Below are 17,500 nucleotides of genomic sequence, written 5' to 3'. Positions count from 1 at the left end.
GCCAGGACGAGGTAGGCTATGTTTACACGTTCTCCCGCCCTGGCAGCCCCGACCCTCACGAAACCCCTGGGGTCTCCACCTGGAAGGCTGCGCCTCTGCGACGCTGGTCAGCTGCAGTTCAGGGTAGAGGCGAGAACAAGCAGTCACTGCTGACATGTTCCCGGCCTCCCACCTCTGCGGTCACTGCCCGTGGCCCCCATCCGCTGTTCATGCCCACCCTCAAGTTGGGGCTCCGCAGGCCTCACGGGCCGCCGCAGCTAGACTGAGGGGCTGCGGCTCCGGAAGAGCAGGCCGGGCACCAGTGCTCCCGCCTGCCTGTCGTCCCTGACCAACCTGTGGTCAAGGGCCGCCAGCTTCCAGGTGTGGCATGGCTCAGCACCTAGAGTCCCCCCCGCAGGAAAGGTGCAAAGATGGTACCTGCGCCTTGGTGCCTGGCCTGTTCCGCCTCAGCACTGCCGTCCCCTCCGCCATGACCATAGTGCCAGAGTCTGGGCGGCTGGAGTCGGTACCCGGATGTAGAGGATGGCTGCCTGCACTGGGGGCGGGGCAGAGCGGCGCTCTCGGTCGGGGAGCGGTGGAGGAGCGGCGGCTGATGGAACAGCCGTAGCCCGCGCGGGGCAGGGCGGGAGGACTGGGAGGAGTCCCGGAAAGAGCCAGCTGGCGGAGGGAGGGGGAAAAAAGGAACAGCCGGCAACTGACTGGCGGCTAAACAGAGGAAGACAGAGCCTTGATAATCCGGGGGCCGATGGTGGCTTCGGTTGAGTCCGCAAGTCGACGCAGGGCTTCTGTTGTAGTGTGCCAGATCTATGTAACGCGTTGGTGTATCGCCTTGGGCTTACGTTAGGTACATTGAAAGGACCGAGCTTGCACAGTGGCGACCAGTTTCGTTAACCCTGTACACGTACCTAGAAAAGCATAATTCTGTCCCGAAATCGGCCAAGGCATGCAAAATGAAAAACGGGCCGGCAGTTTGGGAAAATTCCAAAGAACCTGCCTGATATCGACCCAGTCTCTACTCAGACGGGGGCAAATGATATTTCCACCATCCTCTGACCTCAAAGCCAAGGAAGGACAGTTTCAATGACAAGTTTGAGTAGATAAAGACCCAGATACCGATTATTTGAGATAGAGTGCATATCCGTTGTTGTGCGTCAGGCGGCCAAAATTAGCTCCTATTTTTTGCACGTCGGAAAGCAGAAGGATAAAATGAATGCTCCTTGGTAAATGGTGGAAGTTGTACTTACAGAATTCCAAATTTCCTTTGCTGCAAGTTTTAAGTGTTCCCTTTAGTCATGAAATCATGACAGTTTGGGCAAGCTTTTTTTGTTTCCTGTTTAGAAACCTTAAATCTTTGATATGGGTTGAGAGAGGCCTTAGGACACAAGATGGGAAGACACTTCAAAAGGTAAAGAGTGCATGCAGTAGGGTGATTTCCAAGAGAAGGAAACATGAGATATCCCATTGTAAAAGTGGAAATTCTCCAGTTTCAGGGAAGTGGTATCTCCAGGTGCCAGCCCCCAGGGAGAGCAGTAACTCAGTTACAGGGAGGTGATATCTCCAGGCGCCAGCCCCAAGAGAAGCGCAACATTCCAAGGTGCAGATGATAAAACTGTCTACTAGGCCCTGTTTGATCTGAGAGTTCCCTGGATACATTTATCTTTGTACAAAACGTTAACGGCTAACTTCTGCTTCTTGTAATCTGTTTATTCAAGGATATAGTTGGAGGCTTTATAAGCCGCCTCCTGTGGAAGCTCGGGGCTGATCTCCTCTAACCCTGCGTGGTAGAGAGTCAGTTGCCGGCTGGCTAATAAAGGCTCATAATTAATCTCAATTGGCTCCGTGGGTCTTAGAATCATTCGCGCCATAACACCATCAAATACACCTAAAGGTGCATTGAGAATGCTAAGAAGAGAGCTATGTCACAGCCTCCAAAGATGGAAGTGAGGATTGGAGGAGAGGTTGGTTAAAATTAAGTGAGTGCAAATCTGAATAATTGTCAGATACTTGGAACTTTGCTCAAAGGAATTTGACAATAGGAAGTTGGTTTGCCTTTAAGTAAGAGTCCTTTCTGAAAGATGTATAGACTGGTAACTTTTCAAGAGCAAGGCCTTAATTCTTAATTCCATTACATCTCCTAAATATCAAAAGATTTATTCATTCAACAAATATTTATTAAGCCCCACGTTGTATTTGGCACTGAGGTACAAGAATGAAAAAGCCCAGTCTTTAAATTGCTTTGTGTCTAGCAATGGAGAGGTGTGCAAATCATCGATTTTCTTACAGTATGAAGTGAGAATCTAAGATAATCGGCATTCAAACGTTGCCTCAAAAAGAGATATATGGGGTGGGTCTGTGGAGAGCAAAGGCTGAAGTAGGTCCCTCAGTTTGTGGACAACCCCACCCCACTCCAAGGATTAAGTTAAAATTTCCAGTATTGTGTGGTAGTGTTCCTGAGCTGTAAATATCAGTTACTATAGTTGAAGGGGCTTGTCTTAATGTTCTCTTAAATCCAGATTTGTTATACCGTTTCAGCCTATCTGAAAGGAACAAGAGAAAAAGGAAATGAGGTTTTAAATTCAGAAACATAATACGCATTTATCTCTGAAAATCCAATAAAGTTGCATTGTGATGTTGACTCTGGCTTTGTTCACAGGAAGACCTTGTTATTTAGGGTCGAAATGTTTCTAGCACATAACCTTCACATTTTAATTCCTCTGTCAGTCTGCAAATTATGACCTTCAGACAAAAATAATTTTATAACCAGGGTTAATTGGGAGAGGGAGAAAAAAAAAAGGAGCATGATCAGTAATAACACTTACATGTAATAATGGGTTACTGGAATATTTTCGTTAAAGGAGTCATCTTCTCAAAGACAATATAGACAAATGGAAGTAACTCTGGGCTGGGATTCAGAAAATCTAGATTCTCTTGCTTACTGACTATAAGACTTGCAGCAAGCTATCCATGAAAAGTTTATTTGTAATGAAAATAGTGCACAGCAGTTCTTTTCCTTTACATCTTAGAGTATGAAAGCAAATATAAAAGTAAATATTCCTGGAGTTCTCTTAAAGTTTTAGAAGAAAATATTTTATAAATCCAAAGTATAAATAATTTGAAAAATATCTACCCAATATGAAATTCTCTTTGGGGAATTTCTAAATCCAAGTAAAATAATGAATGCCCATTATGTGTAAGGCATTGATCAAGTGCGGAAAATGTGAATAAGAAGTATAAGCTCCTTTACTCAAAGAGCGTAACAATGAATGGCAAAGGAGAATATGTAGGTTACTATACCATAAAACAAAATGTCTTTTAAGTGTTGAAACAGCCCCTGTTGGATGACTACTTACTATCCTTCTCCTTACACATGTTCTTTGCAAACAAACTTTGATCTTACTCAGTATCCATCTCTCCCTAAATGACCAAGGAAAGGTAAACCCATCTCTAGCTGAGGGATAAATCTCTGTTGATCTAAACCAATGTTTAGTTAAAGGATAAGCATGTGACTCCATTTTAGCCTAAAGAGATACGAAAGGATATCTGGTATCCTTTCTGGTAGAGCACTTTAGGGAAAGGTTTTTCTTGCTCTTGAGGAGATAACAAAAGAGATGGTCCCTTTTTTCTGCCACTAAACACTGCACTAAACTACCACTACAGTCTGGGACTGCATCAACCATCTTGGCTTGAAGGAAGCCAGCTTATGAGGAAAGCTGACACACTGTGCGTGATGCATGAAGTAGTTGAAGTGTGCCTTAAAGTATGCATAGCATTTACACGTGGAGATGCAGGCCAAGCAATGTTGAAGCAGCAGGAAAGCATGGGGATATATGTTCATAGTTGAACAAATTAGTGCCTATATGTGGTTTTATACATTTTCAACATTATTTGAAAAGTATTTTCTTTGTGAAAGTTGTTATAGACAAAATTTCTTTGATTTATGAAGAGTTCAAACCTAGACAACTTTGATTACACATGAGTGAGATACTAAACTCCCATGGCACTTCATTTTTCTCTCTAGAATTCTAGAATATTTGACCAAATTGGTAATTGTGGTAGCCAGCTGCAAAGATGGCCCCCAGTGATTATCTCCTGATATTTATGCCTTTGTGTGTTTCTCACTCACATTGAATAGTAACCAATAGGATACTGTGAAAATGATTTGTGACTTCTGATATTAGGTCATAAAAGACATTGTGGCTTCTGCCTTGCTCTCTTAGCACACCTGCCCTGGATGAGAAAGCTGCCATGTGTGAGGACACTCAAGCAGCCTCATGAGGGTTCCACATAGTGAGAAACTAAGGCTCTTACTGAAAGCAAGCATCAACTTGCCAGCATATGAGTGAACCAACTTGGAAGGACAGTCTCCAGCCCCAGTCAACACTTCAGATGACGGCAGCCTTATGAGACACTATGACCACTCAATTAAGCTGCTCCAAAATTTCCATCCTACTGATACTGTGAGATGTTTGTTATTTTAGGTCACCAAATTTGGGAGTGATTCGCTATGCAGCAATAGATAACTAATACAGTAGTTCCTGGACTTTCAGGAAGGGAAGATGTGATCAGAAGAGACAACTTACAATAGACTATTATCATTTCCTCTTTTCAATAGGGCCCCAAATGTCTCACAAAATTAGCAGCATTTTCTATCTTCTTGATGACACTAATCTCTACTAAAATTATGCTATTGTTTACTTCTATCTGCTTTCATCTTATTCATCCCTGTATCTCCACTGCCTAGAACAGTGCTTGACACATGTTAAAAAAAAAAAAAATAGACGAATGACTTAAAAGTGCTATAACAAAACTGGCCATTTTGAACTGACACTTAAGCCAGATAAATACCCATTCGTGTTTTTCCCAATTCAAGTCTCCAGGCCAAATGAGACTGAAAAAACATTTTGCAAGACTTGGGCTAAATTTTAACAAGTCTTAAAGAACTGGGCTTAATCTGAAAGAAGGAAGTGGGGAGGGGGATTGGATCCATTCCTTATAAAAGGAAAATCTCCAGATAAAGCCAAGATTGGAATATTTTTTAAAAAAACTATAAAAATACCTAAAGAAACCATGAAAGAACCTTTAAATACAGGCATACCTCATTTTATTGTGCTTTGCTTTATTGCACTTCACAGATATTGCTTTTTTTTACAAATTGAAGGCAAGACCTTCAACCAGAAAAAAGATAACAACTAACTTTATTGTAATACTTGCTTTATTGTGGTGGTCTGGAACCGAACCCACATTTCTCCAAGATATGCCTGGATTGGAGAAGACTTTTCTGAGTTTACCATTAATACCCAGAAGCCATAATGGAGAACATTTATTAAACTACATCAAAATGACTTTCTGCAAGTTCAAAGCATAAATGAAACCAAAGCCAAAATGACAAACTGAAGGAAAAAACATCGCAGGGAACCATTTTCCTAATAAATAAAAATATCACACAAATCATAAAAGGCCAATCACCCAGTAGAAAAATGGGCAGAAGACATTAACAGTCAGTAGGAACAGCTAAGAAAGGAAATAGAGATGGCTTTTAAACACATAGGATACTTGCCCTCATTCACAATGGTAAAAGTAAAATCAGATTGGCAAAATAAAAACTATAAATTCCTATGTCATTGAGGGTGGCAATAAATCAGTCTCATACATTGTTGGTAAGACATAATTAGTAGAACTATGAAGGGCACCTTAGAAATATGTATTTGAGTGTACATATATGATTAAAATCCATATACCCTTTGACATTAATTACATGTCTAGGAATTTATTTTACAAATATATTTGTTCACATGTTCAAAATAATGTATGCAAAAACTTTATTCATTGAAGAAATGTTGCCGATAGCATAATATTAGAACTTAAAATACTCATCAATGGAGAATGCTTAAATCAATTATGGGTTTATCCATCCACATAATGGAACATTATATAGCTGTAAAAAAAAATGAAAAAGCTCTTTATAGATTAATTTCAGAGACAAATTGTTAATACATAAAAAAGCAAGGTGCCAAATACTATGTATGAAATATTTTTTAAAAGGAAAAATGAATATATATTTCATATACAAATGATACATATGTATACATGTATATACTCAAACACATACATATGTATACATAAAGCACCTCTGAAACGAAGAATATAAACTGTAACACTAATTGCCTCCAGGGATGGATGGAACTGTGTGACTGGGGGACAAGGATAAGGAGGACTCTGCAGTGTATATCCTTTGGAATTTTTAACTACACAAATACAACTATTTTTAAATAAAAATAAAGTATAAGAAAATAACAGACTTGATTCAAAATGTTAATGGATAACTAGTGCTCCTTTCACAGTTAATTCTTAAACTAAGAGGGGTTAGACAGTTTGTCAAATATCACAAAACTAGCATGTAAGGCAAACAGAGTCAGAGCCTAGGTTTGATTGGGCTCTCTCATACAGGTTGCTTAAAGGTAAAGGAGAACATCGAAATAGTTCACATAAATAAAACTCAAAACTCCATTAGAGTGTGAGTGCACTGAAACAGCAATTAACTTGCTGAAAAAGGCATGACTTGGAATCACTCCGAAGAGCAATCTGGCAGTCCTTACCAAGAAGCTTAGAAATACTCACAGCTAGGTAAGTACATTACTGAAAGAGTACGAGGAAGACATGTCTTGTCAGATTTGTTTCCTAATTTGACGTGCAGTTTTTGTTATGGTATATACATACAATGGAGTATTTATTATTGTCTTTTTTAAAAAAGGAAATCTGTCACGTGACAACATGGATGAAACTTGAGCACACTGTGCTAAGTGAAACAACCCAATCATAGGTCAAATACTGCATGACTCCCACTTATATGAGGTATATAAAATAGTCAAACTCATAGAAGCAGAGAGCAGAATAGTGGTTGCTAGGGACTAGGGAGAGGGGAAATTGGGAGCTGCTAATCTACTGTTATATGTTTCAGGTAAGCAACATGAAAAAGTTCTAGAGATCTATTGTACAACAGTGTGCTTATAGTTAACAATATTGTATTGTACAGTTAAAAATCTATTGAGGGTAATCTTGTATTAAGTGTTCTTACCACAATAAAATAAAATTAATCCCATAATCTCAATTTTTAAAATAAGAATTATTTTATAACACACTTTCTGGAACAAATAACAGGAAAAAAATCTTAATAATGGTAATGCATGTACAACAGAATAACTCCCTGGTAATTTAAATTTTATTCTCAATTTCCCAAATTTTTTTGTGTAGAATAGTGGAAGGCAGACTGTGAAGTCAGACAAACCTGAATTCAATTCCAACCCATGACTTAAAATTTCTGTCAGAATTAGAGCAAGTTACTCTAATTCTCTGTGCATGTTTCACCTGTGAGGCAAGGAGTATCTGCCTCACAGGATTGCTTTGATTACAGTTAAGCAAGATGACATGTTAAATGCCTAGAAAAAGTGCTTGGCAAGCACTCAAAAATGGTATCATGAAAACCCCACTTAGAATTTTGCCTATTTTATTTACCTTTCTCCTTCATAATTCTGTTGAACAAAAGGTAAATGACAACATACTTTTCTGAAATGTGGCCCCACACCTAAAATGCCCTTATTTTTGGCCTTTCTCACACCAAAATCCTTTACCCCATTTTATTTCCAGTATAATGTCAGTATAACATAATTTCTTAAACCAGTTCTGCTAGGCAAACATCACAGGACTACTGTGGTACAAAAAGAAATTCTCCATTGTTCTGATTTAGTAGGTTATGGGTAGAGCCTTGCAATTTAAAGTACACCAGGTAATTCCAAGGATGAACCAAAATTTGAAAACTTAGATCTCAAAACTCATTTACTTGAGTCTTTGGAAAACAAAACAGGGGAATAATGGGAAAGCCATGGCCTTTGGACCAGATTCCTAACTCTGCAGTTTACCAGCCATATGGCCTTGAAAAAGTTTCATCTCAAGTCAGTTTTCTCACTGGTAAACAGAGGGGAGTCTGTACTTACAAGGTTAAGATCTGCAAAGCACATTATCTAGGTGCGCCTTGGGCACAGTAGGAAATTGATGACTCACTTGGGTGCTGTAAAAATTGAGCTCTTTAATCACAATTCTTATAGCTAAATATGACAATTAAGCCTTAGTATAACAAATAGTACTTACATAAATGTAAATGCACACACATACTGTTTTACTGACAATAACATTATCAAAAGTTTAGACCATTATTCCATGCCATTTACATTTAGATTTTAATTCCACAAGAAATATATGGGATGCAAGATATGGGACCACCAAAATAGAAGTAGCTTGTAACTAAGTATCTGATTTTAGGGGTTGGTAATCAAGTCTGGAGTAGGTTTGTCTGGTTTTAGATCTTAATTACCCAGTTTTGTGACTCAAGTTTCCTATTTGTTAAATTCAAATTATGTACTAGATACCTACTAATTGCCACACATCCACCCCTGTAGTGGAGAAGGTTTGGAAGAAGAACTGAGTCTGGAAATGTGTAGCTTACATGGATAGAGAGGAGGATGGACAATGCTGGCCTCCTAACCCCTGTCTCCACGGCCTTTTATTAAGTTTCACAACAATGCTAGCTTTGTAATTTAGTAATAGTTACTATCAGGTTAGTAGATAAAAGCTATAGCCAACTCCCAGATTCAGTCTCAAAGCCACCTCCAGTGTTCTCAGCTATTTCCTCTCAAGTACCTTTTTCTTATCCTCTTAAGTATCTTTTTCTAGTCTCTAGAGCAAGAAGTCTCAGAATTGGTCAGGCATATGCGCCCTCTCTGCAATGTGTCCTTGTTTGCAAGTCCACATTTGCTTCCATTGTTCTTGTTGCTCCAAGCACGACATACTGCCAGGACCGCAGGCATCTCTTACAACACACCCACACCCCCCATACCACAGTAGTTACCACCAGAATTGAAATACGAAGTGCTGAGATTTTTCTAACAAAGTAGCAGGGGCCATTTGGAGGTAGACTGCCGAAGTCCAAACCCTACCTTTGCCACTTCCTATTGTGACTTTGGTTATTACTTAACCCTTCTGTGCCTCACCTACCTTATTGGCAAGATGGAAGTTACCTAGCTCATATGGTTGTTAAAAGATTAAACCAATTGATATATGCAAAGTACCTACAACAGTGGCCAGTATCTAGAAAATGCTCCTGAAGTGTTAGCTATAATTACTATCAATGCCCACCCCCTATAGAAGGCACTCAGCCAGTTAGCTATTATATTTTGCCTTGAATTTTGCCCAGTAAATTATGCAGTTTTTAAAACTGGCTATGTTCATTAAAAATTTCTAAATATAACACAAAACAACACTGGATTCCATAAGCGAAGAACTATAGTTTAACATAAGCTTGTGTAGTTGTTTTCATGGTTCAGCCTCTCCCAGGAGTGCAATTTTAAACCAGTCTGAATTTTCTAACACTAGTGAGGAAGTGCTCCATTTCCAGACCTGGACCATAAAAACCTATATACGATTCTCTATGGAGTAGGCTTCAGGCTCTCAAGAGGACAGTAGGGCTACAATTTGGGAGTCTGAGACCCTAAATAATTGTGGAGCAGCACCCTCCCCACCAACCTGCACTGGACTGTAACACTATGAAGAATATAAATGGAGCTACTTTTTGAATTGGAGCTGCCATCCCAGCTCAACTGCAAGTCCGACTCCTCAAACCTTTGGCAAAATAACCTTTGTACTGGGCCTAAAGCAGCATTGCATTCTATACTTGTTACAAGGCTAACAAGGAAGCAACGTAAGACAGTCTGACTGAAAATATTCTTTAGATTTAGTCTGTTAGCTTATCTGCACCTATAGAAATTTCTTCTTTCAGTAATTAGTCCGCTTTCCTTTCTCAAATACCACTTGCGTTCGCCTAATTGGAACACTATTTGGGTTTGTCTAAACCAGTATAAAGTAGCATTGTGGACAGGTAAAAATGGGGGAGATTTTATGGAAAGTAATCTCACAAGGTGATCTGATCATAAATTGGTGGGTATTCACACCCCAGCCATGTAATTTCTTTAGCACGTTTATCTTTGCCTTAAGCAAACTATCAGTTTTTGTGCCTCAGTAGGTAAACACACCTCTGAAATGACTTTCATACCCTTCTAAAGAAAACCACCTTCGAGAATCCAGTCTTAACTATTTTGTAACGTAAACCTTGCTTTCTCCCACCTTAATATAATCTTCCTTCATTCTCTCCCTAATCTTAAACGCATAAAAGAAACTAAACTGCCTGAGAGTATTTGAGATCTTGCTCTTCAGTATGTTATCAGTTTGACTCAAGCATAAAAATCCTCTCCGGGTTTGGATGTTTCTTACATTGATAGCTTCTTGAACAACTATTCTTTTGAATCTCAGAAGACAAAAAAACAAAAAAGTAAGTATAAATCCATGCTTTGTATCAGCATCAATGATCTATGTAGTAAAGCTAAATTCAATGTGAAAATTGAAAGCCTTGTTCTCCAAAATTCTCTGCAGTTCACTTGAAAAAAGAAAAAAACAAACTAGATACTAAAACCAAATTAAAACACTAAATAAAAATTAACCATTTATTTATACATTTTTATTTGGAAATGTTTATATCAGTACAGTGAAACTAAATTTTAAGAGACACTGGATGTCATTACTTTTGGATTATTTCATTAATTTATTACAAAAGAGACATGGAAATTATTTACATGATGAGATTTCAGAACTTTAGTGGAATGGGCAGCTTCACAGGATGCCATTTCAATAGTGATTTCAGTCTACATACTTTCCAAGAATGTCGCCATCTCTAAATAAGAAATAATCCTGCAAACAGAGAAACCAATAGTGAAGAAAAAAACAGCAAATATTTAACTTCTTTTTAAAATTATTAAGTTTACATACCTTGTCATCTAGAACTACTTTGGTGCCTCCATATTCTGGAAGAAGAACTCTGTCTCCAACTTTCACGCTAACTGGTTGAATCTCTCCACCCTTAAGAAAATAAAGATATTTTATTAGCAAAGGCATTTAGTTCACCAAATATTTATATCTAACATTTATTAATCAAATGTGCATACTCGAATCAACTGTTATAAAAGGACTTGGCAGCAAAATGATATAATTTATACAACTGTATTTCTATACTCAAAAATGTCTTAACGTGTTGAGTTACATTTTGAAATAATGCCCACAGTGGCTTAAACTAAAACCCAATTTCAGTGTAAAAGTTCAAGGAGTTATATTGGGAAAGCTAACAAGCTAATTTTTAGTGATTAAATATGAACATAACCTATCGATTATATAAAATAAACCAGTTTTTAAAATCGTTTATACATGGCTATGTTTAACCTCAGCATACCAAAACAAAAACAAAAAAGTTCCTGAATTTGAAACATATCTCCTTTGTGATTCAACTTTCTTTTCTCCAAAATATGATTTGGGTAAAGGAGACTGAAGCATAGTGCCCACTCCCCAAAGTCTTCCTATCCTTGACTCCAGAAGAGCTCCTTGCTAGAACTCTGAGGCAACTGGAACAATGCAATTAACTTATTAGACCCCAAGGGCATTTACTGAGAATCCTTGGAAGGATAGTCTTAACCTGTTCCTTTCATGGGAATGCCAAGTAAAGTGAAAAGTGGTTAAAGGATTAGGGCAATTTCAGCGCAACATGTTAGACCAAGAGTTCAAATTTCTCTTCAATTCTTAAACGCCCCCATGGATTATCTTCAAGCATAATTGTTTAAATTTTTTTTAACTTTTTAAAAATAAAAAATTCAGAATTTGAAAAAAACACGTCATATGAGGCTACCAAGTGGCTTTTGGTTTTAATATTCTCTAACCTTCCATTGTATATAATAAACAATTTCATTTCACAATCATTTTCGTTAGACATAGATTAAATCTAACTGAACTGGAGAATGATCTTGAAAATAAACTAGTTAAAAGACTGCTTTTAATAACCAAGGATTCTTTTTTCCCTCCACCTCACATGAAAATAATTCCATTTTAGCTATTTACCTTTCCTTTAGAGCCCGATCCAACAGCTACTACTGTTGCTTGCAATACTTTTCCTTGAGATTTTTCTGGAAGCATGATGCCTCCTTTGGTTACAGTTTCCGCAGCACTCCTTTCAACTAATACTCGGTCAAAGAGGGGAAGAAACTTTCTAAATGCCTGTCCTGCCTGCAGGGAGAGAAATGTTAGCTTTGAAACAAAATATGTAATTATATTCTAAACAGGCATGCCATCGTAAATTTTACATATCAACCACCACATGTGGCTTTCAAAGGTAACGCCCCAACCCAGATTATTCCTTCAGGAAACCCATTTGAATGTTCAGCCCTAGATTCCAGGTTAATTTCCAATTCCCTATGTGGTAGGGGTAGTTGGTGCTCCTCTGGTCAGCAGCCAGACGAGCTTTAAAAACCATCTTGGTTTATTCCAAGGTCACATATTTTCCTTCCATAGGTTTTTCTGGAATGTTCAGCACACATCTGAAGTCACTCTGTGTAAAGCCATGCTTTCTTCACAGTATTACACACCCACAAAAGGCCTTGCAGGAGAAGCGGATCTGGCGCCACGCGTGCGTCCGAGTTCCCGCCCCCTAGCACACAGGCCGGCCATACACGCGCGTGCAAAGGGCCCTCTGCGTACGAAAAGGTCGGCGGAACCGGGAGTCTCCAGGGTTCGGGTAGGTGCCGGTCCCTGAGTGACCCCAACCCCTCCTCCTCCCTCTCTCAATGAGAACGGTCCAGGCTCCCCGTGCGCCTCAGGCCTACCCGGACCCACGCGCCTCTAGCGCACGCGGGACTCACCATGACTCCTGCTGCCGCAGTACGTACTCTGCTCTCGCGCCGCGGCCGCAAGGAGAAACCTGCAGTCCGGCCGTGCGGGCAAGTGAACTTTGGAAGAGGCCGCCCAGTGCGCAGGCGTGCTCGCCCCCGCCTCCCGGCCCTCCCCGCGCGCGCGAGAGGGCGGCCGCAACAGCGCGCGCCGCGATTCGTCCCGCGCGCTCTGCGCAGGCCACTGACGCGACGACCGGGAGGCGGAAGAAAGAGGAGCTTTTTCTAGGCTTTTCTAGGACCCTCGCGGAGGTGAAAATACTAGCCCTTCGCCTCCTCCCGGAAATGACGCGATTTAACCCGTGACCCAGACACAACGCAGCAGTCCCCGGAAAGTTCTGGAAGCGAACGCAGCCCGGGAACTAGCCTAAGCTGGCCAGAGAGGGCTGAGCCCGCTGGCCTGGCCCCGCGCGGGTAGGCAGGGGCGGGGCTGGCGCGCGGCGCGTACAGATTGCCGGGCCCGGGCCGATGGGAGGGGGGAGTGGGAGGCCCCCGCACACGCGGTGTTGCAGGGCGGGGGGAGCGGCGGAGGGAGGGGACAGGAGCTCTTTGCCGTGTGCGCCCTGCACTTTGTCCCTCACTCGCCGCCGACGGCCTGCCTCGCCGCTCGTCCGCCTTGCCGCTGCCCCGCAGGTATGCGGCTGCCCCGCGCCACCTTACGCAGGCGCCTGGGACCCCCGGCCTTGCCCCGCGGTGGTTCTGCTTGAGTGCGCCGGCTGGATAGAGCCAGGGCTTCCCCTCAGCGCCGCAGCCCGGGGCTCGCTGGCCCAGGCCTTGCAGGGGCCCACCACGTGCGGCGCGGATCGCTCGCCAGGCCAGGGCGCAGGAGGGAGGCCTTGCAAGAGGGAGGGCCAGGAGTGTGTGGAACCGGGGGAGTGTGTTCACGTGGGTCCTCCGATGCAGCCCATTCCTGGCCGACTCCAGGGCCTTGACGGGGGTAGTCTCAACCTTAACGGAGACTGTCTTTGGCCCCGCAAGCTCAGTGAGGGTACGGCGCCTCCAGCCTTGACCTTGCTCGGGGCGTCTAGATGAAAAGACACATGGGGCCGCTGTGTCCAGCATCGCGGCCTAGTCGGCTACTCTGATACTGTAGCCCCGATTGGATACATGAATACACATCTTAGTAAGCAGATTTTTGCATTGTCAGGAATGTTTTTACTCCACTGGTCACCGGGTTTATAACCTGCCCCTTTCCTGCACACTTTCCAGGACACGTTTGGAGTGGGTTTGCTCTGCAGGCTATTTTAGTGGTGAAAGATTTACTCGTTTTTAACGGCAGGGGCAAATGGCCATGGGGAAGAAGATAGGTATACTTTGTGCTAGTGCTGTAGGTCGGGCGTGGGGGCGGCCTTTCTTCAAGTTTGCGCTAGTGCAGGCGTTAAAAAGCTGTGGCGCGTTCCGTGGCCCGGGTTTAGTGGCTGAGAGAAGTCGGCCCAGCTCACATCTTACATTTCTTCTGTTGCACAGGTGTCATGTTTATGTTGTAACGCACTTCGGGTAGTGTTCGTATTGATGTACTGATAATATGCTTGTTTCTCCCCCTCCCTAGAAATGCTTCGATTACACGAAGTCTTTCGCCAGATTAGGCCAGTGTCCAGGGCACTGGCTCCTCATCTCACTCGGGCTTATGCCAAAGATGTAAAATTTGGTGCAGATGCCCGAGCCTTAATGCTTCAAGGTGTAGACCTCTTAGCCGATGCTGTAGCCGTTACTATGGGGCCAAAGGTATCAGTATTATTTTGTTGTAATTTGTAGTACTGTTAATTATGCAATAACATTTTATTGATCACAGCTAGCTGAACTACACGGGTATACGGTTTTTGATAGAATCCAATTTACATATGAGTTCCGCATTCTCAGTTACTTTTTTTTTTTTTAAACTATGTAACGGCCTTAAAACTTAAAACTTTTCTACCAAATTTGTGAAACTTTATTTTGTACAATGTGTGATGTAATCCAGTGGTAACTTATAACACAGTGTGGATCCTTAAACTCAAGGTAGAATTAGTATTGCTTTCCTGCTTGATTTAAATTTTGGATTCTTTCCCAGTAGTTAGTTCCAAGCATAACTTACTTCTTATAATACCTCAAGTATGTGCTCTTAGGTGCTAGTTTTACCTAATATTTTTCTGCTGTCCCTTCTGTTCCAAACCACATTTAAAATTTTAAGCTTCATTTAACATGAAGAGATTGGTGAAGAGTAATAAATTTGAGGAGGCCTTTGAAGGTTGTGCACAGTCAAGCAATGCTTCATTTTAGGTTGAAAACAATTCAAGTATCAAAGTAATCCAAACTGTATAAAATAAGATATTTGCATGATTGCCAAGTAGCAACTTTGGTTCAGATCCAAAAACTGCCAATACTCTTTTTGCACCATATTTGAGATTTAACGTCAAACAACCCTGAAAGATAACGTACTCTGCTTTCCTTGCTGTTGATATTTTAGTAACTAAATTTTAAAGCAAGTTTAAAAAGTAAGTTTTCACATTACGTTTAAAGATAGCAGGCACTGGAGAAAAATAGAAATTATGTTAAAAATAAACTGGAATTCCATTAAAATATCAAATTGATATTGGTTTGTCTGTGTTCTTATTAAATGACATCTTTTACTACCTAGGATTTTTATCTCACATAATATACCTCATCCAAGGCTGCGCATTTGGCAACAGAGGTAATTTTTTCTGTAAATTTAAGAACGTGAGTGGACTTGCCGTTGAGATTATGCTGCAGATTATGCTGATAAAAAGCGACAACTTAATGTTGAGGCTCTCAAGTAATTGCCCTATTATAAAAACTGCTTGTTCTGTTTTAAGCTAAGTAGTACTTTGTGTGGTTGTGTCACTTTTTTTTCTCTGCAATTGTAGGGAAGAACAGTGATTATTGAACAGAGTTGGGGAAGTCCCAAAGTAACAAAAGATGGTGTGACCGTTGCAAAGTCCATTGACTTAAAAGATAAATATAAGAATATTGGCGCTAAACTTGTTCAAGATGTTGCCAATAATACAAATGAAGAGGCTGGAGATGGCACCACAACTGCTACAGTACTGGCACGCTCTATTGCCAAAGAAGGTTTTGAGAAGATTAGCAAAGGTGCTAATCCAGTGGAGATCAGGAGAGGTGGGAATGTCACTTTATTGTTTTCAGTGTTTTAAACTGTTTATTAATATTAGAAAGTTGGTTCTTACATCCTAAAAATTCTTAGGCTGAGTATTCCTTCAGCAAATAGTGATTGAATGCGTAGCTATGTATGTGGTGGGCACTGTGCTAGGTGCTAAGGAGAGAAATGGGACTGACATTTCCTGTTGTCAGTCTGTCCCTTGTGTCGTTAGACCCTCCCCACACCCTTCCCCCTAAAGCCAACAATTTATTGGAAGATACAGCGTATACTATATACCTTGAAAATAGTAAACTTGTGAGGATTAGAGCAGAGAGATTATACAATTTTTATGTTTTACCTTAGTTATCTGGAATGTAGGGCCTAACAAGAAACAGTCATCAGGATGTCACAGGTTTTTTTTGAAAGCAGTTTTTTCTCTTAACAGCACATAGTATTTTATTGGTCTGCGTTTTGTTTATTACTGCTTGTTTTAGGAGGCTAGACTACAATTTAAAGATCTCCCCAGCATGAGGTGGTGATGTAGACTTAAATTCTATCATTGTCATTTGTTAGCTGTGTACTAAAACTTGGTTTTCCTGTCTTGAAAATGATTACCATGTATCCTTAGAGTGTTGCTGGCCAAACTAGGAGACTTTTAGTAAAGGGAAATATTATTTTGTCAGAATTGGCGTTCCAGGCCTACTGATAACATCCCATCTATTTTAATGTTTGAGGTCCAAATTGAAATGTGTTGCATGGAAAGCGGTTTGACTGTAAATCACTGACAAGCATTAATGGAGGTTATTAAAGTTACTTCCCAAAGAAAGTCATGGTTCCTAAACACCTCGCTTTGGATTTTTTTCTTGAAGTAACATTTCTCAAAGAAGGAAAGAGCTAGCACTAGTCCCATTATAGTAAAATGGGTTTTTCATAAATCCATATTGTGGTGCTGTTTACTGTTAAAACAAAAATATTGTTTATAATAACAAAATGAGGAAATTTTGGATAATTAAAACCTGCAGGGGAATGGCCACAAGAAATTCCTTATACTTGAGAATTATATTCATTTTTGAAAGTAAAGAACTGTAATCCATTTTGGCCCTTTTTTATAATCATTCAGTTGAGGGGAGAATTGTTGGCTGACCTTATTAGAAACATGCAGTATGATTGGATTGAGAATGACTTATACAGGATGAGTTAAATGGTGAGATTCTTGAAATTGTACACCTCAGTTTTTTTCTTAGTTCAATTTTCAAAATAATTTTGGCATTGTAGGACTTTAGTTCTTGTTTCTGTGCGTGCCATCCAACTCTGTGTGATTTGGAAAAGTACTGGCCCAGAAGCAGTGTGTGTAGGCTATTAAGGCACGAAAACTTTTATATTAAATCAAAATTTTTATGTGACATGGAGTTATGAGAGAATCTGCAGTGTAATGGCATTTGTTTTTGACCCAGGTGTGATGTTAGCTGTTGATGCTGTAATTGCTGAACTTAAGAAGCAGTCTAAACCTGTGACAACTCCTGAAGAAATTGCTCAGGTAAGATTTTTCATAATATTTTATGGTAAAGTTTTAAAAATTTTAGTAACATGA

General features: G+C 40.5%; 2 protein-coding genes across 4 annotated transcripts in view; one reads left to right on the top strand and one right to left on the bottom strand.

The window, feature by feature from the left end:
* Positions 1-13,067, bottom strand: part of LOC120587500 (MOB-like protein phocein) — a 33,332-nt gene extending 20,265 nt beyond the window's left edge. The window contains exons 1-4 of one of the 3 annotated variants that reach the window (XM_039844335.1): positions 12,786-12,943; positions 11,989-12,153; positions 10,873-10,962; positions 10,543-10,794 (exon numbers count right to left, since the gene is read on the bottom strand). In XM_039844335.1, the coding sequence (XP_039700269.1) occupies positions 10,744-10,794; positions 10,873-10,962; positions 11,989-12,153; positions 12,786-12,788 (309 nt within the window). In that variant the 5' untranslated portion in view covers positions 12,789-12,943 and the 3' untranslated portion in view covers positions 10,543-10,743. Of the gene's footprint in view, positions 1-417; positions 576-10,542; positions 10,795-10,872; positions 10,963-11,988; positions 12,154-12,785 lie in introns of those variants that run through there. The other 2 variants (XM_039844336.1, XM_039844333.1) reach the window with 2 other exon arrangements.
* A 234-nt stretch (positions 13,068-13,301) lies between these two features.
* The window catches only part of HSPD1 (heat shock protein family D (Hsp60) member 1), a 9,852-nt gene continuing 5,653 nt past the window's right edge, over positions 13,302-17,500 (top strand). The window contains exons 1-4 of the mRNA XM_039844908.1: positions 13,302-13,445; positions 14,362-14,537; positions 15,677-15,929; positions 17,364-17,495. Coding sequence (XP_039700842.1) covers positions 14,364-14,537; positions 15,677-15,929; positions 17,364-17,495 — 559 coding nt within the window. The 5' untranslated portion in view covers positions 13,302-13,445; positions 14,362-14,363. The remainder of the gene's footprint in view (positions 13,446-14,361; positions 14,538-15,676; positions 15,930-17,363; positions 17,496-17,500) is intronic.

Source organism: Pteropus medius, unplaced genomic scaffold, assembly GCF_902729225.1.
Source record: "Pteropus medius unplaced genomic scaffold, Ma_sr-lr_union100, whole genome shotgun sequence".
Classification (NCBI taxonomy): domain Eukaryota; kingdom Metazoa; phylum Chordata; class Mammalia; order Chiroptera; family Pteropodidae; genus Pteropus; species Pteropus medius.
The sequence above is the reverse complement of the archived record's forward strand: the minus strand, read 5'-3'. Positions and strand labels throughout refer to the sequence as shown.